Here is a 27,197-nt window from a genome sequence, read left to right as displayed (position 1 = left end):
TCAGGCAGCCATCAGTCTGCTGTGAGCAGGGTAGGTAGGTGTGGCACACTCAGACTCTACATGGCCGATACGAAGAACAAGCTTGGAACTCCCTCATTTTGCAAACATGAGGATCTCTACGTGACCAACTTTTCTTATTTTGTCCCTTAAAGAGCTGGCAAACAATGGCACAGGATGCACCAATCTGCAGCATGTTTCAGTTGTTGAAATTTTTATACATTTTCCAAGCACATCATCTTGGATTCAGGTTCTGACTGTTCTGGCAAATGATGAAACAATGACTTTCATGTATTGCAGTGAGAAATGCATTTATTTCATACATGGGTTCATAATTAACTTTAAAAAGACAGCTAGCACTATCATATCTAACAAAACTTCTTTATCCCCTTAGAAGTACTGCTCTGTGTATACTAGGTGCAAGCTCCATCTGAAGGAGTCGATTTTCTTCCAGGGTGATTATGCATCTGAGCAGTAACTACAATTACTGATGATGTGAAGGAGAGCTGTGCACGTAGCATTCATAAGTGAAGACTAGCTATCCCTTCCTGGCATACCTCTTCCTCTCTCTATCCCCTGACGCTGTATTTGCCAGTTTCCTGGATACTGTGAAGCAGATTAGCTCTGCTTCACGAACTCTGGCAGCTCCATTCCCGTGCACAGGGTAAGCACTCCTGCCTTCTCCAGGGCAAAGGCTGGATAAGCAGCATCGGTGAATTTGTGCCTGATGGCAAACAGCACCAGTCCTCTCTCTGCATTGAAGAACAATAGCCTGTCACTATTGTAATCCAACAGGATGCCAATCCTGGCCAGGTGCTCTGTCACATGGACATCACTCATCACACCAGTGTGAAGAAATCTGTAAAGAAAGCTGCGGGAAAATAGAAACCAGAATACAATGAGCCTCCCCACAGCAATTTACCAGAAATAACCTGCAGCTTAATTCCAATCTATTAACAGGTGGCTGCATACAGCAGCCTATCACGTGGCTGCAGCATTTTGCTCAGTAAGTAGGCAAAGCAAATGTGGCATCACTTCAAGCCCTGCCTGGCATCCTGACAAGCCTTTTCAATTGACATCTATGGACTCATAGAAAAAAAATGCCTCTTGGATGTTTCATTTAACTAGTAATGTTCATACATCTATATGATTTCACACTGAAAAAAGCACACTTGTTTAGATCAAGAGCACCTTTACAAAGTAGCAGGGTGGTGCCTTACAAACCTCCAAGCAGCCTGGCACTGCCCTCCTACAACAGACTGCCCTAGCACCCTGCAGTCCTGCCACAGTGGCAGGTGAGTGTCTATTGCTGTGAAGGACAAGGCAGGAGAAAACATTCCCTGTCAAGTCTTTACATCTCCTGCAAATGGAAGTAGGTTCTAAAAAGGCTGCATTTATGGAAATAAATACCCTTGCTGAGATTTAGTGAAGCAAATCAGGATATGAGCAGCAACAGTTATTTAAGTTTTATTCACTGTCTGGATGAAGGGTGCTAAAATAATCTGTTTAAGTTTACTTTTTCATGTGCTTTATAAGACCTTTTAAACTAAGAAGAGGACTAAAGATCTTATGTAGATGGCCTTTTCTTATTATTTAAATTTACATAAAGGAAGCAGAAGAATCCATTCTGCTTTCATGATTCTTGTGGCTGGCCAGCTTTATTTTCATGAAGGACAAGTAACTTCCCAAGCCACCAGACTGCATCCTCTTTACCTGGTTTGTGTAGGACAGCACCTCATGCACCACGAGGTATCACTCAACCCCAGGACATTGCTCTGTGTTATTGCTTCATAACAAATCCCAATCCTGTAGCTTCTGCAGGCAGAGACAACAATTTCCCAGTAATGACATCCTTGAGGAGGCAGCAGTTCACCCAGGACTGAAGGAAACCTGTTTGTGGAAGATGCAATATAGTAAAGAAAGTATGGTGGTAGACAAACTATATTGTGATATTTCTTTCAGTCAAGTCATGAAGCATTATGTAAAATCACTAATGAATTGCACTCTGTTGTTCTAACTGTAGGATTTTATCAAAGATTTAACTGAGAGTCTTTTCATCTTTGCACTGAGATGGACTTACCTAAAAGATCTCAAATTTAGAAGGCTTGTTCAAACTAGAAAATCTGGAGGTTTTATGTAGACATAGTCATAAACATCTTGGGTACATTCAGTGGTAACAGCAATAAAAAGTGCTTAAACCAGTAAATCCTCATCACCTTTTAATAAGCCCTACCAGTATGGCACAAGTTATATAAGTGGACCTGTGCTTGTCCTAGGACTGATATCAATATGTCAACCCCCCTGCAGTGTTCTCAATGGATAGAGCTAGCCTGGTACAATCATGTTAACATATCCCAGTTCTCCAACACCACAAATACTTTGCCCTCAGGAGAGAAGAAAACTATGGAAGATGGATTACTTCTATCCACAATGTATTAAAAACTAAGCCTACAAAACTGACCTTCTCAGGGCAGCAAAAAATTGCTTTGAAACTCTGATGGATTAAGCAGTGACATGGGTTGAAAAAAAATCGAGCAGCCCAAGTAGGTACCACTGCCTTTGGCTTCTTGGCCATTCCTTAGTGTGACACTGAACTGTTCCCAGTACCCACATCAATCCCACCACTGGCCTTACTGAGATGTTAAACGTTTGAAAGGGGGGTTCAATCTCATGACGCGTGGAGGCTGCATGACCAAAATGATTCAGTTCTTCTACAAAATTAGTGTCATATGAAAGGTGCCAATTGGCAAAAAATTAAAGTGAGGGATTCATCCTAAACCTCACAAGATGGTTTTGCTCATCATACTGCTACTCACCCAGTGAGTTTGGTTTTTTCAGGAAGGTGGATTACTGTTGCATTAGAAGAGATTTGCAGTGCAGGATGTGCTGTGTCACTCAGCAGGCGAAATCGAGTTCCTGTTACAATTCATGACAAAGAAACACCAGATCTGAGAGGCTGGATATATTAACGTGAGATGAACATAAAATGTTCAGCAACAACTACAACCATCTTAGCTGGACAGGGCTGTGTCTGCTGGCAGGTAGGCGTGACAGAAAATTGGATGCAAATGCAAGGAGTCTTCCAAGCTGAGACAGCAGTCTAATATTGAGAAATGTAGATAGGTGATACAGAGGTCTTTAAGAGTATGTAAGAAGTTTGGACAATTTTCAATCAATTACTTTTTTCAAAATAACAAATTTGAATTTTGAGGCTGATTTGGAAGAACCATACATAACACCATTTATCTGGAAATCTTAAGAGTTTGAATCATCCATTACATTTTAAGACTGCTTTGCATGCTTCCTCATCACTCAAACTCCATTAGGTTTTAATTGTGAGAGGTTCTCTTTAAGGTCATGACAACTTTTATCTGATTGTGCTCTGTCAGATTCAAGCAAATTGAGATCTCTGAAGAATACTTAATCACTTCATCTCTCTGACAGAATTTAACATTTTTGATTCTGAGATCACACTAGTTTTACACAGGACATAAATGTACAAAATTCAAGTGAAGTAGTCCTGATTATGCTAATTTTAAGCAGAAAAAAAAAAACTATATAAATTTGAGTTAACAAAATAAAAACTTCAATAACTTGGTCACAACCATATTGGGAACTTCAAGTATAATTTCCAGAGAAAAATGTTTGGCTACTTTGCTCTTTGACCCCATTGTTTTGACATCAGAAAACAATGGTGATCTACCTTTAGTTGAGATGAGAGCTGCTTCACTTTGTTCACTTGTCCCAAATAGGTTGACAGCCCTCAAGTAGAAGAAATAATTCACGTTGGGCTCCAGGGATACTTTCAATTCAGGTTTCTTTATACCAGCAAAAGATCTGCAAATGTTGAAGATACATTAAAATGCATGCAGGTATCCAAACTAGGGAAGACTAGTTTATGCCAACAGCTAAGTTCCCTAGCCGTATTGTTTACTACTGAAAAAAGAAACACCTTACAGAAACGACAAATGAGAAAGGCAAACATTGTTTTCACAAACAACTGGGTTATGTAGGAGCTTCAGCATTTCACTTGAGTAACTGTCTTCACTTTGTCTGATGAAGCTTGAGGTCTTTGCTCCTGCACCACCTTATAACCAAGTGTAATGATCACTTTATGTTCATTTTGCAGCATAATTCATCACATAAAATTTAAACAGCACAGAGTCAAATACTCATCTGCCTCCTGTGAAAAGTCTGCTTTTTTTTTATACAAAATGAGAGTTTCTGAAGGAAAAACCTCACCTTTTAATTAATCAGCTACATGACACTGAATACACTTGTGCTTTACTGTCTGGGCACATGCTACAAGTCCAAAAGAATTGATACTGCTATCTGTGGCAGCACAGAATCATGCTTTTCATCACAGAATCATCATAGAATGGTGATTAACTTCTTATTAGGAACTCCTCACTCACAAATCCTTCAACAGCTAAGCCTGGGCTCTGTCTTTGTTGTGGTACCATGCACTCTAACAGGGCAGTTTTGCAGGGGCCAGAGCAGAGGATCTGCCTTCACACAGTTCCCTGCTTTGACTATGCCCCCCAGTGCAGTGCCTCAAATTCCAGCCCTCACATCCTCTACCCCTGGTGTCTTGACACACTGCTAGAAAGCAGGAGTCAGCATCCACTCAAACTGCTTCATAGGTGCTTTTAAGTATTTTGGGTGGATAGAAAGATGCCATTTTATTTTTCTACATTGGCAGCAGTATGAAAGATTGGCTTAACAAATTCTCTTGCAATGGATCTTGATTTTCCTCATTTTTTGCCTCTTGTTATAACAGCAAAGCCAGACAACATACACAGTCTGTATTGTATGTCTGCAGGTAAAGACTGTTTATCTGTATAAAGAAGGTAATTTCCTCCCAGAAATGCTTTCAGGAATCTACAAATCTACAAAGTATTTAAATTCCAGAATGGGAGACTTGCCTTTGGAGAGTCAGCACGACACTTTCCCCCTTTCACCTCAGGTTTGAGACTGGAGCCCACCATGATCTCTCTCCATGATGGCAAGTAATGCCTCTGTGAGAAGCTAGACTAACCGAATTACTTTTCCCTGCACAAATTGCTGTGATCCCAGAGGAGGTAAGGCGAGTCAGCAGTCAGATCAGATAGTTTCTGTTCATTAGCGGTGACTGTCTTTACACATATATCCCACCAGAGAGCAGTACAAACTGAAGAATAATCAGTGCTCATCCATTGGGATTTTTCACACGCCTGCTTTTGCTGCATTTATCACATCTAGGTGAAATCTCACAGCTCTTAATACACCAAATTCCTGCTTACACCACACAGATCTCTTTCTAGGAGGATGGCATCTTCAGAAAAGACTGGTGCGTCATCCTTATTAGTCTGTGACAGGTATTTTGCACTGACAGCTGTCATTAAGAGCGATTGAGAACATCGAGAAAATTCATTGGTTACTTCTGTGATCTCTTTCTTCAATTTAAAAGAATTTCAGAGTCAGGGACTCTAGCATGATCAGCACAAGACTATGCTACTTTCAGGGAATGTGTTACATTAACACTGGAAGTGGTGCAGTAAAGAGGAATGGCAGAAATTGCAGGGTTTGTTTCACCCTCATGACTCACCAAGGCCCTGACCGCAAGACCACTTCAGCACGGCACTGACAGCACAGAAGGCTGAAAGGTTTAGGGAAGAGGTGTAATCTGATGAAATGACTGATGAGGACACAAGCTCCTTAGACTTGAACACGAGGGACAAGAGAAAAAAATTGGTGGATTGAAGAAAGTGACAAGATGGGAACTAAGAAAGGAGATAAATATGAAAGAAGTGAGAGAAAGGAAAAACAGAATAGAAGCAGTGGTGGGGAAAAGAAGTAGGCACCTACTCTGAAGCTCTGAAGAAATTTGCCCATGTTTCCTAGGCAAGACTTAAGGAAACCAATCTGTTCCTTAAAAGCAGCACACTGACATCTTTATTGTGAATCTGAAGCACAGACCACCAGAGAGGAGTTTTGAGCAAGGAGTTACAAGTGAGATGAAAAGAGGATATGCTAAGCTGTTCCTTGAAAGCTGTCTGCAGCACTATGCAGATCAGCATGCCTTAAGCACAGTGATGCCCTGTACATGGCTCCTTCTTCTGAAAAATGTCATGTAGATTAGTATCCTTCCAAAAAAATTAATCTTCTTTTTCACTGCGTACTACTTATCAGATGGTTAAATAATAAAGCCCTAAATTCCATTAGCTTCTAAATTCAAATAAATAAATAAACAAATAAAAAGCTTCTAAATTCAATTAGACAGTTACATTGTGGTATAATGAGTAGATGTGGGGTATTCATATTCTGGAGTGGGGATCCCAAAAGTATCTCACTGGTATTTAGAGAAGGTGTTGGGTCCAGTCATTTGCAGAACAGGGTCAACAATCAAAGTTCAGATTCAGGTCTCCTACAAATACAAAATTCTCCAAATCAGAATATGGATACATGTTTCAGTCAGAGGGCATGCTGCTTTTCAGTCATAATACTGAGACGGAAAAATCTTGACTTCAAGCAGATCTGGGCTGTAAAACAGTGATCAGATTTTTGAATAGCATTCTCTGCTTGGTAATCTATTTCAGCCAGCTTTAAGCTGCCTAAGAATAAGAGCCCATCAATTTTAGCTATGATTAAGGCTTAAAAACAGTTTTGCTGCTGCCAACTAATGAAACAGAATATGCTGACAAGAAGGAATTCCATTTGATACATTCTGAGCCAGATCCAAGGGCAAAAGAAGCTGCATGTAAAGAAATAGGTCTTGCTATCTGTTGCCCCTCCTGTCTAGAGGGTAGGGTGAAGGGGGAGAGTGAATACTGAGGGGTCTCCAGAGAGCACAGTAGTTTATCATGCTTTAGATTTACTCTGCAAAAGCAAGGATGAGGAGAAGGTACGATCAGTGCTTAGCTTACAGCATACAGGTTATGTGTAGGAGAAGGCGAGGGAAAATGCATCCTGACTGTGTTGGTGGAAAGCTGTTTCATTTCTGATTTCTTGTAACAAGCAATGCAGATGGATCTTCCTCAAGCTCACCTTAAGTAGTGAACTGTAATTTTGAAAGAAAAAGAAATCCACCTACAACATTTCTAATGTCAGATAGTTTCTACTTTATATACACCTGCCCACTTAAGAGACGATTTGAAATGTAATAATGTTGTTATCAAAGCATGAAGCATCCTGCTCTTTAGACTAAATGGTATCTTATTTGCACTGTCCTCTCAATTTCTTGGTATCGTTGATACAAAAATTAGTGCATAGAAAGTCAAGAAGCATTTGAAGTAAATATTTTACGTATCTCCACTCAATCCCTCTCATTGTAAGAGGAATCTGTAAGACTGAAAATCCACTCTCCAAATATCAGGTACATGCTATTTAAAGCAGAATAAAAAGGACTTGCATGTTCCTTCACCTTTAACTTGCCAAAGAATATTATAGTAGCAGTTTTCTGCTAAATCTGTGATTTCTCTGGTTTTAGGAAAATCTGATGCTGTATTTTCATGCCCATTTCTCTCATCAGCATCCTCATTTATTTAAAGGAAACAGCATCTAGGGGATATTTTTTAATATCGCCTGAACCAAGCAAACGATATGCCTTGCAGTGATTCACAACACCCTCTGTGCTATAATTGTCATTTCCACCCCCAAGATCCCACTGAAACAGTACCTCCAGAGCTGTGCTGCTATCACTGATATGGAGTTAGGGTGAAAGTATGCAAGCTTCTCAAGATACATGTGGAAGCATACAGAAAGGGTGCACCACGAGTGGGAAAAAACTCTTGAAGCTAAAAATAAAGAGCAAATAGCTCCGAGTTTGCTCCCAGCTGTGCCGCATGCCTCCTCTCCTCTCCTCTCCTCTCCTCTCCTCTCCTCTCCTCTCCTCTCCTCTCCTCTCCTCTCCTCTCCTCTCCTCTCCTCTCCTCTCCTCTCCTCTCCTCTCCTCTCCTCTCCTCTCCTCTCCTCTCCTCTCCTCTCCTCTCCTCTCCTCTCCTCTCCTCTCCTCTCCTCTCCTCTCCTCTCCTCTCCTCTCCTCTCCTCTCCTCTCCTCTCCTCTCCTCTCCTCTCCTCTCCTCTCCTCTCCTCTCCTCTCCTCTCCTCTCCTCCAGCTCCAGCTCCAGCTCCAGCTCCAGCTGTTTTGGGATTAGGTCACCAAGACACCTCCTGCTTGCTGCTATCTGCAATTACTAGAGTTAGAGGGAAGGAAGGCTTTGTGTTTCCAGCACCCTGTTTCCTGAGCTACCAGGACTATCATGTAGGCAATGAAAGAGGAGGGAGGCTTGCTCCTCTTGTTCCAGCATTAGACTTGCTCCATAAGGAAACTGAAAATTTCACTCCCTAGAAGTGCTGGTCTTGCACTGTCAGAGAGGATGACATTCAGTAACTTCCACTTTCACAAGCTCACCACATACTGCACCTATTTCTGCCTTCCTGAGTCTTATGGATTTCTCATGATGTGACACAGGCTTTCCATCTGAACAGCCTACATACCTAATCCCTGGACTACATTTCTCACAGCTTTCCATCTTCCACCCACAACTCCATTGACTTCTCAACACAAAGAGGCTGAACAGTGAGAAAATAGCAGAGCTCTTGAAACTGAAAGAAACATTTCAAAGCGTCACTCATAAAGATTCTGGAAAAAGATTCAACCTGGGAAGGAGTTTTAAAACTACTGCAGCAGGCCAGGGAGTAATTTTTGCTGAAGATTTAAGATGATTTTATATGAAATCATGTCCCTCAGGTGGCAAGCTGGCAAGAAGAGAGAAAGGAGAAAGGAAAATGTAGATTTGGGTGGAGGTTTTTTGGTTGGTTAGTTTGGTCTGGTTTTTGACAGTATTTGAAAGAAAACTTTAGTAAGGTTACATTTCCAGATATAATATAATATAATATCATATATCATAATATCATAATATCCCCTGGGGAGCTGGGATTGCTCCAAGGATGTTCTTGGACTTATTCAAAAGCATCCTGGGCAATTGACTCTAGGGGGCCCTGCTTTACCAGGGGTGTTACTCTAGGTGATCTCCAAAGGTCCCTTCCAACCTTAACCATACTGTGATTCTGTGGCATGCTGAAGTTTCCATGGGGCTGACTTACAGCACATGTCTGTAGCTGTTCAATGAAGGCCTTCCTCCGTTTACTCCCTTGGCAGTGTCCTTTACCTTAGATGGGCTTCCAAAATGACATCTATGAAAGCAGCCTTTTGGGATGGGATCATGCTGCCTTCTCCAGAACTCTTCTTGAATGTTCTTCCCTGACCTCTACTTTCATACTGTGCTTGCAGCAGCAACTTTCTGGGGTTGCTGAGAAATGCGTTTGAACTCCCACCCAGGGACTGGGAAATTGCTTAGCTCCAGGGCTGCTGCAAGCACAAAAGGCACAGGCTGTCTATGAGAGGGCTCCACATTTGGCTGGTTTCCCAAGATGCATGTTGCTCAGGAAACCTGCAAAGGACAAACTCCAAGCTTTCCAGGAAAACAAAACCAGAAAAATCTACTAATTTGAGACCAAAATTCTGGGTGTGCATAGAGTCAGAGTCTTATTCTATCTTATGTAGAATATGGCTTCTAGTCAAATTGATTGACTTCTATTCAAGTTGGTTTCTAATTCGAAATTGCACCTTTGGGGGCCTTGGATGCAAGTGATACAGGCAATGTTCTCCATCTACCAGTGGGCTTTTTTCCCCCTCAGCCTTATGTAAAATCTTAAACAGAAATCTTTAAAAAAAATTTCTCCATCACTATAACAACTTGTGACACTACAGAAGATTTCCAGGTTATTCTAAGGAGGATGATTTAGGAAAAAGAAAGAGGGAAATTGTTTTTAGGAAAAGTAAGTGGCAGAACATTTTCTTTTACATACAAAAAGAGGCCAAAGCCCTTCTACAAATAGAGAAATTTAAACTGTAGCAATTCTGAGAAAATTCATTATTTTGTCCTGTGGAAAGTTTTCACACTTGTCACAGTTAAAGGCCAGCTTCTGCTGACAGGGAGGCCAAAAAGTCAAATGTGACTCAGTATAATTATAAACACATTAGATTTTACACAAGGTCACTTGAGAAAGCAAAGAGGTCTGTTCTGGAAGCTTTTTTGCCACATTTATCACCACACAAGCAAACACTTGGTGTTACCAACACCTTTCTCATGGATTACAGAAATCAGCATAGTTTCTGGTTTAGTTTTGAGAAAAAAAGTAAATTTCAGATAACAGTACAGAAACTTGAGGGCAAACAACCAGCTCGGGAGCAGCTCCATTATCTTTGACCAACAGCGACTTTGGCAGGTTGACAGGGACCTGCTGACCTCATGAAATATGTACGAAACAGAGCAAGCCCCTCCGAGAGGCAGGAGAACTGGGAGAGATCTCTCCTTGATTGCAGTAATGCAGCACACTGGTACTGCATGATAAAAAGTCTCCCACCCACACAGAAATTTTTAATTTCAGTTTCCAGCCTACTTTTGTAAGGAGCAAGGCATTCACAATTTCACAGTTGTACTTCTCTCTTACAAAGCTATGAACATCTCAGTCCACTCAACTAAGTTTGACTGCAGGGCATGAAGCTCTTCCCTCTCTACCCCATCTCTATGATGCCCACATGAACTGGCCCACAGGTGAAGACCTTAATCAGGATTTCACCTTCTCAGGAGGTGAAAAAGACAACCGCATCTGGGCTGAGGCTCTTCCATAGGGTCCTGTATGGCGAGTCACCCCTCTCCATAAACCTTCTCAGACCTTTGCAATTGTATTGTGCTGGAATATTGTCACTGCTTTTAAACGGCAAAAAAAACCAAAGACCCCCAAGCCCTAAGGACATACAGGCCACCGTGTAATTCCCTGCCTACAGCCGAACTAGATTATCTTTAAAGTCTCTTCCAACAAAGGCTATTCTAAGATTCCATGATTCTGCAACAATTTTCTCTGCATTTCAGCACAGTGCACAGCTAGACAGCTCAGAGGTGCCAACATCCCTCATTGTCCTCTCCTCTATGCAGCACAGGCTGAGCATAGGGGAAACCAGAGAGGGTCTGGCGTAAGCAGCCACTGCCCCGAATTTCAAAGCCACTCTTGAAGCCCTGTGGCATGCCTGCAGAGCCAGGCAGCACCGAGCTCAGCTGCGCCTTCTGAGGCTTCTGCACGCACGTCCAGACAGCACAGATGGGTCACCAGTATTACCGAGACACCCGTATCACCCTTGCTTTGCCCAGAGATGAGTTCTGTCTCGGTGTCCACAAAGCAAGGAGCAAACTGGGCCCTGCTGCTCCGTGTCTGGCCGTGCCGCGGAGCTGCCGTGCTCTGCCCGGCGCCGGGGCCGCCATGGCCTCCGCGGCCCGCGCAGCCCCCGCCTTCCGGCCGAGTGCACACAGCGCCGCATCGCCACCGCTTTGGCCCCACATGAAAGGGATTGTCCGCTTAAGAAGAATAAAAAGAAAGCATTTTTGCGTCTCAACCTAATCGCACAGATTAGTGCCTGCCCTTTAAATTCCTCAGCACACAGAAGCAGATTTCTTCCTAGCGTGGCTGCAGGCAGAATAATCTCTTGCGTGATGAGCCGCGGTCTGGGGGCTGGGGGATGGTCATTAGCGGCTGCCTAATCTGGGCAAGGGGCTTTGTTGGGCGCGGCACTGACCTGAGACCTTCGCCTTCGGGCGAGTGCTGCCGGCAGTACTCCACGATGAAGGAGTCGGCGGACGCGGGTGCGGCACGCCAGCGGACAGTGGCGGTGTCCCAACACACGGTGCAGTCCTCGGCCTTGATGGTGGGCACAGCCGGTGCTGGCGACACAAGGACACGTTAGCTCTACTGCTAGGAGGGTGCCCTTTGGAGGGGCATCTTTGGAGGGGAAGGAACAGACCCCTCCTTGAAAACCCACGCGATAGATTTTTGTCCATCTGGCAGTGATCTTTTGCCTGTTTGTATTTGGATGGCAGAGGGGTACATTACAGGGAAAACAAACAATAAAAACATGCCCGGAAAGTAATTGTGAATAGCTGTGCATTTGTCACACCCTTAGAATGGTAAATTTTTATGCCTTTTCTCAAGCAATGTTTCCTCATTTCTGCCAATCTGCAAGGAGCAGAGCACCGAGGCAGCACTGCCTACAGCTCTCCCTGCATCACCCCAATGCTGTCCTCAGCAGCCCCTGCATGAACTGCATCAGAAACATGTGCTGCTGCAAAAATGACAGGGAGATGCTGACTTTCTGTTTAATTATCTCCTGGTTATTTTTGCAATGCTAAAATTCGGTCCCGTAATTTCTCCTTTTTAGAGATTCTGTTTAAGAGCTACAGGCCCAACTGCAATACAGAAAACAGAATATAAAATAATGCACTAGCTGCAAGTAATCAAAAGCTATTGTGTGAAACTGCAGATTCAACACTGTAGGCTGAAAATGGGATCAGTTGTATACTCTTGCTTTTTCCCATTCCGGGAAATAGCAACAGAAAACACCTTCCGACTTGTTGTGAGATTCACATAAACAGTCCTAATGCGTAATACTTTTGGGGTTCCAAATAGGAAACCTAAAACAAAAGTAGGGATTAGATGATTTTATGACAAGATTATCTAACAGAAGCAAAGGAAACGTTCCAGATGCATTCTGTTTTTTAAGAAAATTTTTTTGTTTTTATTAGAAAAGGAAAGAAAATCACCCACAAGTATTTAACAGTTTCCTGATTTAGTGAAAATCAGGAGGTTAGCAGTTCAGGTTAAGATTTACTTTATGTTTTACTACAGGAACAGCTAATGTACATATTCAGCAGAACAATGAATTTGTGGGATAAGAACATCATCTGGTAATACCTCTTTGTAGCTTCCTTAGCAATAATTCCTTAATTCTCTTCTGGTTAATTTGATCACTGTCTGTTTCTAAATGCATCCTTGCTAAAGAATGAAAAATTAATAGCTGAATCCCCTAATATCTGCATTCAGCAGTTTACACACATACCTACATCTGTGTATGTGTATGTGTATGTGTATGCACAGTATGCCACAAGACATTAAGCTTTTTTTTACTGTAATTTGAAAATATCTGTCTAAAGAGTAGCTGAAGTGATCATACCAGAAAAAGCTGTTACTGTGCTTCTGAGATTTTTAAACAAATTAACTGCAGCTAGCATACATAATCTAATTTCATTGTAATACTCTGGAATTCATGTAAGTGATTGTTTAAGAGGCAAAGAGCCAACAGGGTGAGAATCACACAGGTTTTGAGCAATAGCAGAAGGTGTGCTCTTCTGGCTTCTTGACTTTAGAACTGCAAGGAGACATCACCAGAAGATCAGTTGTGGGGAAAGGGTCAGAGGGATAGAGGGATACTTTCTGCCTTCAGCATCATCCCCTCGCAGAAAATACAAAATGTTTGGAAACAGAATGTTCCTCAGCTGAGGGAAGAACAAGCTGTGAGTCTGGGAGGTGGAGGAGCATGAGTCAGGGAGTTCTGGGGGCATGCTACAGCAGCATCTACCTGCATTCCCCACAGCTCTCCAGGCTACACTGAAACCTTCTTGGATGCAGTGGCAACAGAGAAATTTCATAGGCATTCCCAACAACTGGAAGAGTCTCAGCTTTGTTCAGCTATTAAAGTGCATCTTCCTATAACTGTATATACTAGCAAATTATTTTCTTGTATGTGCAAACTTTAAATCTGAATTTCTAAAAATAAACTCTACATCCTTGCTTCTGAGTTCATTGGGCTACTTGAAGAATTGAAATATTTTATCTTTATATCGAAGCAGCTGGACTCCCACTGAAGAACTAGCTTCCATTACTGGTGCTCACCTTTCTGCCTTTGGTGTTGAAGATGCTGCAGTCCTCAGCAGTGTCCCCAAAAGTCCATCTGGAGCTCATGCACTCCAGAGGGAATTCAGCTGAGCTTTGAGGGAAGGTGTCTAACACTCCCACATTTTACCCGGTTTATTTGTTTAGAAATAGGCTGAAGGAAGCCATTAAAGACTTGTATAAATTAACTATTCTTAGAATGATTCAATTCTTAGGAAAAGGTATGGTGAACCTGACACCTAAAGATAGAGAGATTTCTTAAAAATAATGGTTTCAGAAAGGTGAAAGCCCCTTCTAAAATTATGATTTATTAGCTAGCAATAACTCATAATTATTTGTGCATTTGGCAAAAAGTGTGCACCATGTTCACAGTTGCATTGCTGAGGCTAAAAATTTTAATTTCCCTTTTGAGTTCTCTGGAAAACAACCTTTGTTAAAATATAAATCACAAATTAAGTATTGGGGAGAATTATTAACAGATTTGAAGTCTAGTAGATTAAGCAATAGGCTGGAAGCTGTGGCTCCTGCCAAGTGATTTTGACAAGAAACTCAGTGTGGTGCAGAATTTTTTACTATGAAATTGTTAGATATCCTTGCCTGTATTTGTGACTGCAGGAATGGAATAATTGTTTTTATCCCACAGCACTGAAAAAATTGTCTGACAGGAGGGCCTCAAACACGAGGATGCTTCTCCTTGCTTGTAATTCAAGAAGCAATAGTTTTGTCAATGCAAATTATTAAATAAATTAATGCTCAGAAAAAATAATCTGTCAAATGAAGCTCATAAGCAATAGTCATCTAGTTACTTATCTCAATTTATATTACTTAAACAACAGCAGAGCCTCTCAGGCACACCTGAAATTTGTGTCTCACTGAGCAAGACACAGCATGTAACCTCAGTAAAGCAGTCCTTCCCCTGAAAAATTAATACCTTAAATCAATGCAACATAGATGTATTCAGGTGGATGGGAGAGAGGCAAAACATGCAGCCATCTCCTCCACTGTGGGGAGGAGAGGGAGCAGCAGGAGGGAGCAGCCAGAAGCTTTCCCAGAGCTTCCAAGAGCACTGCAACACACTCAAAAGATAAATACATAATGTGCTATCCTGATGCAGCAGCCATGTGGCCCAACACTGGAAACATCTTCAAATTTGAATGCCTTCAAGTTGCCTCTCAGGAGAAATTATGCCACTATCTCTTAGCACAGGAGAATAACCCTGAGCTGCCTGCTATCTGCCAGGTGGGCTAAATGAAGCAGTTTCTTCTGTGTCAGTAACAGTGGACTAAATTGGTCTAAGGACCTGAAACTTGTAATAATCAAATGACAAAAAATGTACATACCTGTTTTAAAAATGGCTTTTTCACTGGGTAAACTGCAGCCTGTGCCATTCACAGCCATGACCCACACACTATAGCAGCGATCTGGCTCCAGGTCCTCCAGAATGCAGTGGCTCTCTTTCACTGTCACTCTGTACTCTTCCACTAAGGCTAGGAGAACACACACATGGACAGGACCTCACACTCATGGTTGCACTGGTAGGGCTTACAACTAAGCCTCTCAAAGAACATGTTGAAAACAGTCAATTAAAAAAATCCAGAAATTAATACTAGCTAAGATCTCCATATTTCACTATGACAGAAATCTTTTGACATGCCCTTGAGTTGAGAGTACACAAATGCCATTCATGGCAAGTGGAGATTATTGCCCTCAGTCCTACTGGACTGCAAGTTTGGGACATGTAACCAGCAGTTACCAACCCTGGTGTCACCACTCTATAACAACAATTCCTCACAATAAACTATATATGCATAATGAACTAACGTAGCTATAAATTACATATTACAAAAAGCACATAACTTCCTTTAGCCTGCACATATATGCATACATGGATTTGTGCAGAGCCTGTCACTAAATGTGACTTTATGTTCTACTTTGAGTTTTTCAATGAATGAGCATTTCAATCCCCTTTTATTAAATTTCAATTTTTAACGTTTGAAATATTTTTAAAAAATCTTTGTCTACATGTGGAAATACTGACTACTTTTTCCAATGCTTTTTCATATTTCTGAAGCACATGCAGGGTCCTAAAAACATAATGAAGCCTGTCCCCTTGGGAGCTCTGCAGTCCCCATCAGTAACAATGGGGCAGCATGGACACATCATCTCTGCTCTCTGATGAAAAAGCACTTCAACAAGTGAAAACAACTGCCCTTGTAGACCATTATATTATCTTGCATTTGTGGGGATAAAGGGGGGAAGAAACAGCATCTTGCTAATGATCTTCCCCATAATTGCCTGTCTTTAGTTCTATACATGATGTCTTCACAGCCATTCTTCTTGCCATGTCCTGGGCAATTCCCTGCAGCTCATCCTCCCATATGCTTACCCAGGCCAGGGCACAAAGGGCAAGATCTTACACACCCCCTGGATCTTTGCTGGCTTGCAGCTCCTCCATACAGTAGACCTGGAAGCAGTCGATGGTATCCCCATCATTCACAGCCCAGTAGACAGCAATGGAGGTGCTGGTGGCTGAGTTTGGCTCCTGAGGTATGACAGTCGGTGTCTGTGGGACTGAGAGGAAAGTTTCCCGTTGTTACACGTGCTCCTGTGTTTTCAGCAAAATCACCTACAAATTCATCAGTCAACCCAATTGCTTATTTTCAGACAGATTGCTTATTTCCACAGAGCAAGTACAGCAGGAAATACAGAATACTGGTGCAGTTTTAGAGCAACAGATCCTCATAAACTAGGAACAGAAAAAAGTATCTGCTCAGAATTGGAAGGCCCCATTTCCCTCACAAGTCTGGACAAAATAAGATGCAGTCCTAGTACTGTGGCCAGCCAAACCCAGCACAAAGTGTGCGCCTGCACCCTCCTCCAGAGAGACCCATGTGTACCAATCCCAGAAACGTGGGCAGCGGAATGGACCTGCCACACCAGGAGGGGATTCGTGCAGTGTGTCAGTGCCACTGACGCTGACAGCAGCAGGGATGTGCTTCAGGCAGAGAAAGTTCAACTGCTCTGAGGAGCAGGAGGCTCCCTGCACTCTTGGGTCCATCCCTGCTCTGCACACACACAGCTCGGCACTCCTTCCTGCCATGCTCATTTCCCCACAGACCCAGGGGACTGAGAATTCTTGGTTTGCAGGTGGACCTGAACTCTGCCAAAGCACTCGAACCCCATGAGACTATCAGGATCATTCCTCACAAAGTGCTTGAAAGATTTCCAAGGCCCCCAGCTTTCACACAAACTTTTGTCTCCTGATTGACACAGATCCAGCCTCAGATGAGATATTGTTCGCCTCTGTGATTATGTCATAGAAGAGAGGGAGGGGAAAGAAAGAAGCAAAAAGCTCCAAAAGATGATAATTGTTAAAGTGATTGCAGGGAACGAAAATATGATTCTATTTCTTCACGCAGTAAATTTCCATATTTCATGAATTCTCTTAGAATCTTAGCAGAAAGCTTTAGCTTTCTTTTCAGTTATCTCCACAGTAATGATGATGATGATCCCCTGTGGCATGAACAAGGCAAATGCAGATGCTGGCTGTTTCCTTATGATTTATACAGAGAGCTACCAGTACAGTAGCATTACATCTGCTTCCCATTGAAAAAAAAAATTATCCTTCTTATTGCTAAAAACAATCCTCATTTTGTCTTTTGACTGCATCTAGAGTTGGCATTTAAGAAATTTATCATCTTTAGGAAAAAACTTCCTTTCAGTGGACATGGTGGGGAAACCATTTTTTTTTCTCCATGAAGTTGCCTAGAAACCACTATTTTTGATCACAGAAACTCCACAGTTGCAAGATTTATTATTATGCCAAATCTGAACAGAAGCTAGTTTACTGAATGAAACTTCAGAAAAAAAAAAAATCACAGCTCGAAATTCAGTTCAGCAAGACTGAGAAACATTTGATTTCTAATTTCCTTTTGCATTATATGAAACAATTTGAAAGGAAGCAATTTCAAAACAAGAAGCTGAACTATTTTCTTCAGAAACAGGACATTTATACATTGTCCTCTTTTAAGTGGTCCCTTTTCAAGTGAATTTTAATCAAAAAATGAGGTATTTGCAAAATGAGTTTGACTAAATGGTATTTTTCAACAGAAAATTGGCATATATTCTCATCAGTTCAGTTTTCATTGAAGTCCTGTGGTGTATGGAAGTTTTCCATCACGCTATGTAATCTCCACAGTAATCCATATGTTTTCAGATGTAGTGAGAAACAATATTTCCTCAGCATTGTGTACTTGAAGAAGGAGAGCAGATACATTCCTCTGTGACCGATTGGAAACGTTATTACAATCAGCAAAAGTCCTCGCCTTCCAGTATAAAAGGCCAAGATTTGCAGTGGGCTTTGGAAATAATTATTTTTAAATTTTTAATTTATTCCCACTCTTCTATTCCCAGGCAGAACTTGGGTTCCATTATGCTCAGTGGCCTGCTGCAAAGGTATTTCATGCTAATGCATTTATGAATGGAAATGGTTACATGAAAGGAGGAAGAATTTGAGGGAAAAGGGCTTTTCATTAGTGGATATGGAAAATTTGGAAATGGAGGGCATTTTGAGGAAAGATGTTTTTGAAGTGGTGAAAATAATGTTCTATGGAATTGTTCAGTAAAACACAATTCTTCCTGAAGGAAGATAACATGGATTGAAGAAACCTGGCACATTCATATGCATTTCATCATATGGCTTCAGTCAAATAAAAATCCAAGTGTAATCCAAGTGTCTGAAAATGGTCCCCCATATGTGATAAATTATGTATTCAAGCCATTCAATTCCAAATCAAATTTCATGTATACATGTAACAATTTTACTTCAGGAAGGTTGTAACCTTGAAAAAAATAAACTATCAAGTAAATAAGAAAAAACGTACCAATTTTTTGTCTACTGCTTGCCGAAGTAAAAATCATGATAGCAGTTGAAATACTTTGCAGTAAACGTGAAGACAGAAAACTAGGTATGTTAGAGATTAAGGAAGCGTAAAGTATAAGGAGCTTTGAAGATCTCCTACAGTGGACAATTACTCATTTGCAGTTTGTCAAAGCAAACTGGTCTGAAGCCAGCAAACAGAGTAGCTAAGGCAAACTAATCCAGAAAGCAGACTTCAGCAGTTTAGGGAAATAAATGTTGGAGTGGCCTGTGGGAAAAGAAAAAAAAAAAAGTGGCTCTGTCCTCCTGTATGACCTTGCCAGTAGGCAGCAGCCTAAGAGGAATGAACGGTGGCACCCATGGGACTGCAAGAGGAAGTTTAGGAACTAAGCCAAGACACACAGCACATTTACACCACCAGCAAGTTAACTGGCAGAATGAGTTACAAAAATGGTCTTTTATCTGACTTCCTAAAAAATGACACTGCAATAATGATGTATGCACAAATGCCTGTCCAGCTTCATCTGAGAAGCTTCAAATGCCCCAGGCAAATTCCTACACATCTGACAAGGACATTAACATCTGAGATATATTTGAATTCCTCTAAGTCTAATAAAAGCAGTGGTGTGGAGGAGAGAGACAATCTTTCCATATTGACACTGCTAAGTGCTCTCAGCCCTGATTAGACACCAGAGAGTCTGCACAAGGTAGGCATTTCTCCAGTGTCCCATTAGCCTTAGGGAATCTAATGCTCTAGTTTCAGTGATCAGGGACCAAACACACGAGAAGGGGGCTTCCCTTCGAAACCCAGGGAGTGACTATAATGGCAGTGGTGCATATAATGATGAATGTGAGACCACAAAGCATGAGAGTGAGGTGTGAGATCCTAAACCACTGTTCTCTTGAAAAAGAAATCCTGGAGTGAGGTCCCATTATGAAGAAAATTAATCCACAAAATGATGCTGACAAGATCTTCGTTGACAGCTGTCCAGATCTAGATAATACACCTATATATACAGGCAGAGCCCAGTCAGGCTTTTTAAAGGACATGAAATGTCAGACAGAGGTAAGTAAACCCCTTTCTCATGGTGCAATTTTCACTACTACCTTCCAAGGCAGAGGCTGTTTCCAGCTATAGTTAACCACTTTCACATCCCTTGGGAGTTTCAGATGCTTCCATTCACTTGTGAAAAGTCCAGGGACCTCAGCCGTCTACCAGCCCCCTGCTCTCATTCCCACACCAAGCATTCTGGGGCTGCCACCCTCAGAGGAAGAGAGCTCAGGAGACCCTTTGATTGCTTCTTCTATCTCTGCATGCAAGGAAAAGCAACTTCTTTAGCCCTGGGAGATTTACAGATCAGGACCTTCAACTTGTCTGAGGTACAGATGTCTGAAATGATGCAAGGATCCCCCAATTTAGCACTTCTCCCTCTTGCTCATCTTACTGTACCTACTATAACCAAACAGTTGTGCACAATTAAACTTCATTTTACATTCAACTCTGATTACTAATTACATGGTTTGCAAATCTACACTTCTCAAATAGATTCTATTTTTAGCTTCCTGAAATTTCCAAAGTATTGCCAAAATGTTAGCTTTTGTGAAGACAATATCTGGAGTTTCTTACCAGCCACGTGTTGTAAGGAGTGTTGATTGCTTTGTCCTGGACTGTCTGCATAATGCTCAAACAGTGAAAAAGCACTGGGCACCTTCTCTAAAGAGAGAGTGGTATCCATTGCAGAAAGTAACCTAATTGGAAGAAAACACAGATCTGTCAATGTAAATCCTTTGGCGTATTGCATAACTTTCCAAAGGCCAGAAGCAAAGAGCACGTGACATATGTTTCTCTGAATGTTTCCTGGGAACTTGAGGACAGCATGCAAGGAGAAGCTGTCTCCCTGATTTTGAACATTTAGACCATACTGCAGTTTTGAATCAGGACCACAGCGAGAGTGAACATAGTCTGTTTACACTCAACCCATGAGAATGTGAAGATGTGGAAGTTCTCAGCAAGACTCTCAAGAGCACAGGGGCTCAGGCTTGATAATGCAGTGCCTTTAAAGGTTACAAACCTTAGAGCTAACTGGAACAGCTGATTCCAGAGATGTAATGTAAAGCAGCTGCTTGTGGCAAGCCAAAAACATGAGAGGGAAGATAGCTCCCACTTAATTAGCCTGTATGTGCTGGATTCATGATATGAAAAAACCCAAAATAGTTTTAACCCTGGGACAGAAGCAGCCTCAAGAAAATGGAAAAAAAAAACTTTTTCAAGGCATCTGAATTTTATATTTCTCCCTTTCATTTTTTTTCAGTGACGTAGTTAATTATGCATAATCTTAACAAAGCACAACAAATGTAAAATACACTTTCTTTAGAAAAACATGCATTGTTAAATAGACTTGTTCTTAACCTATTTTAGGTATTATCAAACTAAAGTAATAATCAAGCCCATGCACCAAACAGAATAAACTTTATTGTGTAAGTAAAAAAGTAAAGATCAAGTGGACAGAAAGCCTTGGAAAGTTGTTTTGTCCCATTTTATCTGCTCTAATCTTATGCAATAAACTAAATGCAGATACATGGGCAGACAGTTTGACTTGCAACAGGTCAGTCCAGATTTATAGTTCTAATTCTGGAGATTAATAGAAACCTTGAAGGGGTGTTTGGCACATTCTCTTCAGATCGCTCTCCTGGGGTTGTAATTTGACTGCAAGCTGAAACCGTGGTGTCACTGTTATACCCGGTCTGTGTCAGCACACATATCCCTGTCATGGCTGAGGCAGCACGGACAAGGCTATGTGTGATATGCATTCCACATGCCCAAGCCCTCCGGGGAAAGTCAGGGGTGGTGGGCTGGGCAGGGCAGTTTTGGAGGCTTGCACAGGAGAAGCCCGCAGTCAACTGCTCTGAATGTTTTCCCTTTACCCTGGAAAATTCTTTTAGGGAGTATGGGCTTATGTTTGAACACTTCTCTGGTAAAGGATGTGACTCACCAAAGTAACTCTCTTGAGAAAATCCCGCATGGCAGAGAACTATTTGTGATTGTATGCATTTACTGGTGTGTACAGGCACCAGCCCTCTGACACACCCTGAATCAGGCAGTGCCGATGGAAAGCCACAGGAAAACCTCAGCTCGCAGTCTCCAGTCAGGTTTTGAAGTCTACTCAATCTCATTTTTCTGGCATTGCGTCCAGAAACTTAGTCCAACTACCTGTGCTGCTCTGCATTATAACTTTCAGACACTAAGTGATACAGAACCAGGCTAGTGAAAAAAGAAACGTATCAGTGGTATTTCTGATCAGTCTAAAAGGTGGAAGCACGGTCACAATGGCTGTTGTATATATATATATATATGTATATGTGTATATATATATATATATGTATATATATATGTATATATGTGTGCATGTATATAGAAATAACTACAAGGAGCATCTCTTTAAAAATGTCTAGAGAGATTTCTAATGTGTAGAGATTTAGAATTGAGCTGATATTTTAATGTGCTATTTGTTTAATCAATGTATTACAGAACATGTGCAAAACACTTCAAAACCAGTCAGTTATAGCAACAAGTATAAAGCCACTTTTCTAAATTTCACTATTTGCAAGGTTTTAAAGGTAGCTCTGATTACTAGCAGTGTGTTTTCAAAGCTTGCAAATACTAAATGAAGCATTCAGCATGCTAGGCCCAGTAATCACTACAGTGCACTTAGCCCATACTTCGTGTACCTTTTATTCAATTCTTTAGATGACTAGAGAAGGGAAAAGAAAAGTGTTAACAGTTTTCAAAAGCCCAAAGTGTTGAAATACCAATCATGATCATCTAACAGTCTTTCTACTCTCCACAAACATAAAACACGCACCTTTATTGACTTGAGGTTGTGTGGAATACTGCTCATTCACACCAGCTGAGAATTTATTTCCTTAGGAATATTTAATTTCAAAGCTCTGGCTCATAAGGGTATTACAGTATAAATCTTATTTTAAGTGCCTGAGGGGTAAGTATTCAATATCTAGGTTTAAAGACAGAGCATAATCAGGTACTTTCTTAAACCAGGACTTTTAGAGAAAGAAATCACTTGGACATTAAAAATAGTTAAATCTAAATTCTGGTTAAAATGTCCTTCATAACTTCTCATTACTAGAACCCACGTGAGATTTGTACTTATGGAATGAGAATTTGTTCCATGCCCCAGGAATCTTCAGCTAATGTTTCCTGGCCAATGAACAAAAAAGTTCCTGTCCTTTATCACTAACAAAAGGGAACAGGGAAATACAATAATTTTTACACCCTCACAAAACAATTACAGATTACAAAATTATTTTTTTGCCAAAGCACCGATCCTCACAAAATCAGGAAAATAATTTAGATTTTTCATCCATCCCAAAACAGCCAATCTACCACAACATTTACTTGGTTACAGGATACTACAACATTGTGTGGAACAGAGCAGGGAAGAAAACGAAATATTGGTCCATCATTTCTGTAGCTGCTGGGGCATATATGGGCTGGACACTTGTATTTCGAAAACTGGTTTATTTTGCATGAATGAACAGTCTGTAGACAGTAATTTGACCTTTCTATTTCTGGCATTCCAAGATACTTTATCTGCAACTCCCAGGCCACATGCTAATTCCATGATGGGGGAAGAGTATTATCCCAGAAAAGACATCCTCTTTGAGACTGATAATGCTCGTGGAGAGAAGAGAGCACTATGGCTAACTTAAGGACAAGTCTTGCAGCACAAGAACAGTATTGAAGGACCCAGGACCAGCAACACCCTCTGAACAAAGTTTAAGACTAATGACTGTATGAGTTAGTAAGTCCAGTCCTGCAGATTCACTGGAGACGTTTTTAACATCCAGGAAGGACCATTAGGGACACACACATCACATGCACTGTCTCACTGTCGTGGTTTCACCCTAGCCATCAACCAACACAGACCCTCACTAGTTTTCAACAGTAATTATTAATCACAGCCTCAGTAATTTGAGTGCATAAATACTGCCCATCTACTTATTAAAAAACACCCCAAAATATCAACAACAACAACAAAACCCCAAAACAACAATACACAGCAAAAAACCCTATAGCCCAGAAACAATTGTACTTTTCAATGATATTTTCCTCTTTCAAAGATCACTTTCTTGTTGTTTATTATTATACATAATATGTATTTTATTTTTCATTTGGTAAAATACCATATGAAATGCTCTAACATCTCAGTTATTAATTCTAGATATATTATAAACTATCTTTTCACCTACTTAAAAAACGAACAGAACCATTTTAGTATCAAAAGTCACATTTTTGTCCTGTGCATCCTCTCTACAGTTCTCTCTGAGAATTCTTACATCAAAACTAAAGGATCCAGCAGTTTCAGAATGGAATAGCTGAGCTAGCAGGATTTAGTTATCTTAAAAAAAAAAAAAAAAAATCATTGAGACTCTAGATACTAGATACTCTAGAAATCTTTTCCTAACTAATATCATAAAAGCTACAGCATGAAAGCGAATTTTACTTACATTTAGGAAAACAAATCCATCTACTTCATCTGTTTCTTTTACTGTTGTCTCCAAAGTTTCCTTTGCTGAATCAACAGTTTGCTGGAAATTTACCATCTGCTCATACAGGTACTCCATTTTCATCTTCTTCACTTCCTCAAAGTTCTCTGATTTCTCATCATATTGTGCTACCACTTTCTTAAGCATCTCTTCATTCTGCTTTTCCAGTAAGTCTGCATATTTCTTACAGTTTTCCTGCAGAATAAAATGACAACATTTAATGAATACACAGAAATTCTCAATTGCCCATACATGAGCCATCCACCAGATTAATTCTGGCACATTGACAATAAGACAATTTTATTTCTGCAGGCAAACTCCTCTGGGAGGAATATCTCTAGAGAAATACATTAAAAACAACAACAGCTTTTTTTTTTGTTTGTTTGTTTTAGGGCTTAAAATTAAACTTTAATATTTGATCACTGAGATAGGACGTCTTACCAAAAAAACCCAAAAATGCATACTTACAACTGGAGTTAATACAGTTCACAAGGCTTAAGAACTTGGGCAATCAGAACTTAAGATACAGGCCAACTAATTTAAATGCTTCACATGGGATTTTACATAAAAACACAGTCTGAGCTTTTTGTAGGTATAAACAAAATTAAGGGAACTTTTTCATTCAGTGTTTGACAGTTACATATTCCACTTCGCAGTAATGTGCAAAAAAGCAATCTTTTTCTTCCTCCAAAGTTAACACCTTCCAGTGAACTTCAGAGAAGTCAATTTGAGGACTGGAGAAGCAGCCCATATTTGTGGAAGCAATGATGCAGCACAACAAGGTAAGCATATCTTAGAAGTAATCTTGTAGAGGGAAAGGAAACTAATGTGATACAACACTGGACTTACCTCAACTGAGTTAAATCGCAATTCAATATCACTCACAAACTCTTCAATCTTCATTGACTTTTCTTCCAGTGCTGCTAGCAGTTTACTTAACTGATCCTGAAATTTAAAATGTTTCAGTAAGGCAGGTTATAAACTTTTTACACAGAATTTACTTTAGGTGAATATTTTCCTTTTGCTATGAGCCACCATTGGAACAATTCCTCAGTAAGTTCAAGTATCACCTTGGCTGCAAAGAGAAGCACAGAAATAGCAACTGGAACAGCCACAGAGCTGTTTCCAAACCAAAACAAGTGAACTCAATTCGATAAGGTCCATACAAGCTGTTGAACACTATGAATGCCAATGCAGCTTTGCCAGAGAGTGAGGGTACTCAGAGCCTCACAAGTGTCCTTGAGAGATCACAGGAACAAGCCCATAAAAACGAAGATAACAAAGGCAGTTGTGAAGGTAATGGATTATACTGTGTCATGGCTTTTTAAATTAGAATTTTAAAGGTAGGGATCTGTCTCTATAGAGATCGATATATAGATAAATAGATATACCTTTATGTATGTGTATGCATATGTAATTCCTGTAAACAAGAAGTCCTCGAAATCACTGTTTGAGTTATGTGGAAACAAAAGCAGTCCAAAGCACAACAGGTATCAGAGACAACTCAGAACTTTTTCTTAGTCTTGACCTTTTATGAAAATAAGTTGTTAAACTGCTCCAGTAAAATTCATAATTTAAAAAAAGGCTTAATTTTAATTCAATGGCTTAAATCTAAAGGGAAGGTTATCTTCCTTTGTAACAGCTTCTTAATATGGCAAAATTTTACAGCTAGACCTGTAGAAAAAAAGCACATGAATTTACATTAATTACAAATGTCACATTGGACAATGCAATTGTAAGCTCCCTTTAAATATATTTAGGCAAATCATCAAGATTTGGAAACAAATTTCTGTTTGTCAGGATGAACTGTAAAATCTAACAGATGCCATCCATAGCTCATTTAATTTACTGTGAATCTATCTTCTCACAGTTTTCTGGCAACAATAACACAAAAATTAAAAAATAAAAAAATCATGCAACAAGCATTTTGTTATCGTAATGTTTTCTCAGTAATTATACAGAAGTAACAAGAGACATACAAATGCAGTCTCAAAGTAATCTGAGCCCTGAGTGTTAGAAATCATGTGAAGCCAGGCCCATGTTGCAGACAGATTTAATACTGGCTTCATATCCGTGCTCCACAGCCAGGGAGTGATGTCATGGGACGTTTATTTGCAGCTTAACTTGACTTGCTGTAATGCAGGTACATTTGAGGGGTGGCTGGGATCTGGGACTTTATTGCTGACTTACTTGTGCCTTGTTATCACTGCTAAGTCAAACATGAATGGCCATATACAAAAAACAACTCTACATCCGAGCACCATGGAGACAGTTTGCAAGTACTGATATTTTAAACTGTGATATGTCACATTGACTCCTCCTACTTTTGATTTCTCTCTTATATGTAATGAGGTAATATAAAGATAACATAAATGACACCAATACAAGCCCTTCTGGATTTCAGTAAAATGACATGAAATCTGTATTCCTGTCAAATGAACATGTGCCAAAAAAGAGACCTCATCTTTCATTTACTGGGGTGAGAGTAAATAGCTGGTAACCAAGAAAGGAACATCTATATGATATGTTTATTTTTACATGAACAGGTCTGATATGAGAGAAGTGAGGTATCACATACATGTTTTTTCCACAAGCAGAACTGCACTTTAATGAACAGTAACTTCCACAGAAAAAGCATTTTAACAAGTATTCATAGCAATGGACTAGCTTACTGAAATGGAGGACATTTTATCTGTCTTTTAGAGGGAAACAGCTTGGATATAGTGGCAAGAAGTAGGACTTTAGAAACTCTTACCTCTGCTGATGCCACAATGCTATTGGCACGGATCACAGAATGGTTTGGGTTGGAAGGGGCTTTATAAAGGCCATTTAGTTCCTATTTCTTTGCCATGGGCAGAGACATCTTCCATTAGATCAAGTTGCTCAGAGCCACATCCAGCCTGGCCTTGAAAACTTCCAGGGGTGGGGCATCCACAACTTCTCTGGACAACCTGTTCCACTGCCACATCACCCTTACTGTGAAGAATTT

At 40.6% G+C, this 27,197-nt stretch overlaps 1 protein-coding gene across 4 annotated transcripts in view; it reads right to left on the bottom strand.

The window, feature by feature from the left end:
- Positions 1-291: 291 nt before the first annotated feature.
- CMYA5 (cardiomyopathy associated 5) overlaps positions 292-27,197 on the bottom strand; it is a 46,103-nt gene continuing 19,197 nt past the window's right edge. For all 4 annotated transcript variants that reach the window (XM_088156820.1, XM_088156819.1, XM_088156821.1 and 1 more), the window contains 11 exons: positions 25,058-25,153; positions 24,170-24,403; positions 22,373-22,395; positions 20,271-20,392; positions 16,186-16,335; positions 15,105-15,251; positions 11,615-11,759; positions 3,701-3,834; positions 2,814-2,913; positions 1,711-1,887; positions 292-868 (listed from right to left, as the gene is read on the bottom strand). In XM_088156820.1, coding sequence (XP_088012946.1) covers positions 616-868; positions 1,711-1,887; positions 2,814-2,913; positions 3,701-3,834; positions 11,615-11,759; positions 15,105-15,251; positions 16,186-16,335; positions 20,271-20,392; positions 22,373-22,395; positions 24,170-24,403; positions 25,058-25,153 — 1,581 coding nt within the window. In that variant the 3' untranslated portion in view covers positions 292-615. The remainder of the gene's footprint in view (positions 869-1,710; positions 1,888-2,813; positions 2,914-3,700; positions 3,835-11,614; positions 11,760-15,104; positions 15,252-16,185; positions 16,336-20,270; positions 20,393-22,372; positions 22,396-24,169; positions 24,404-25,057; positions 25,154-27,197) is intronic.

Source organism: Sturnus vulgaris, chromosome Z (genome assembly GCF_052056855.1).
Source record: "Sturnus vulgaris isolate bStuVul1 chromosome Z, bStuVul1.hap1, whole genome shotgun sequence".
Classification (NCBI taxonomy): Eukaryota; Metazoa; Chordata; class Aves; order Passeriformes; family Sturnidae; genus Sturnus; species Sturnus vulgaris.
Note: the sequence above shows the minus strand (reverse complement) of the source record. Positions and strands in the feature narration are given on the sequence as shown.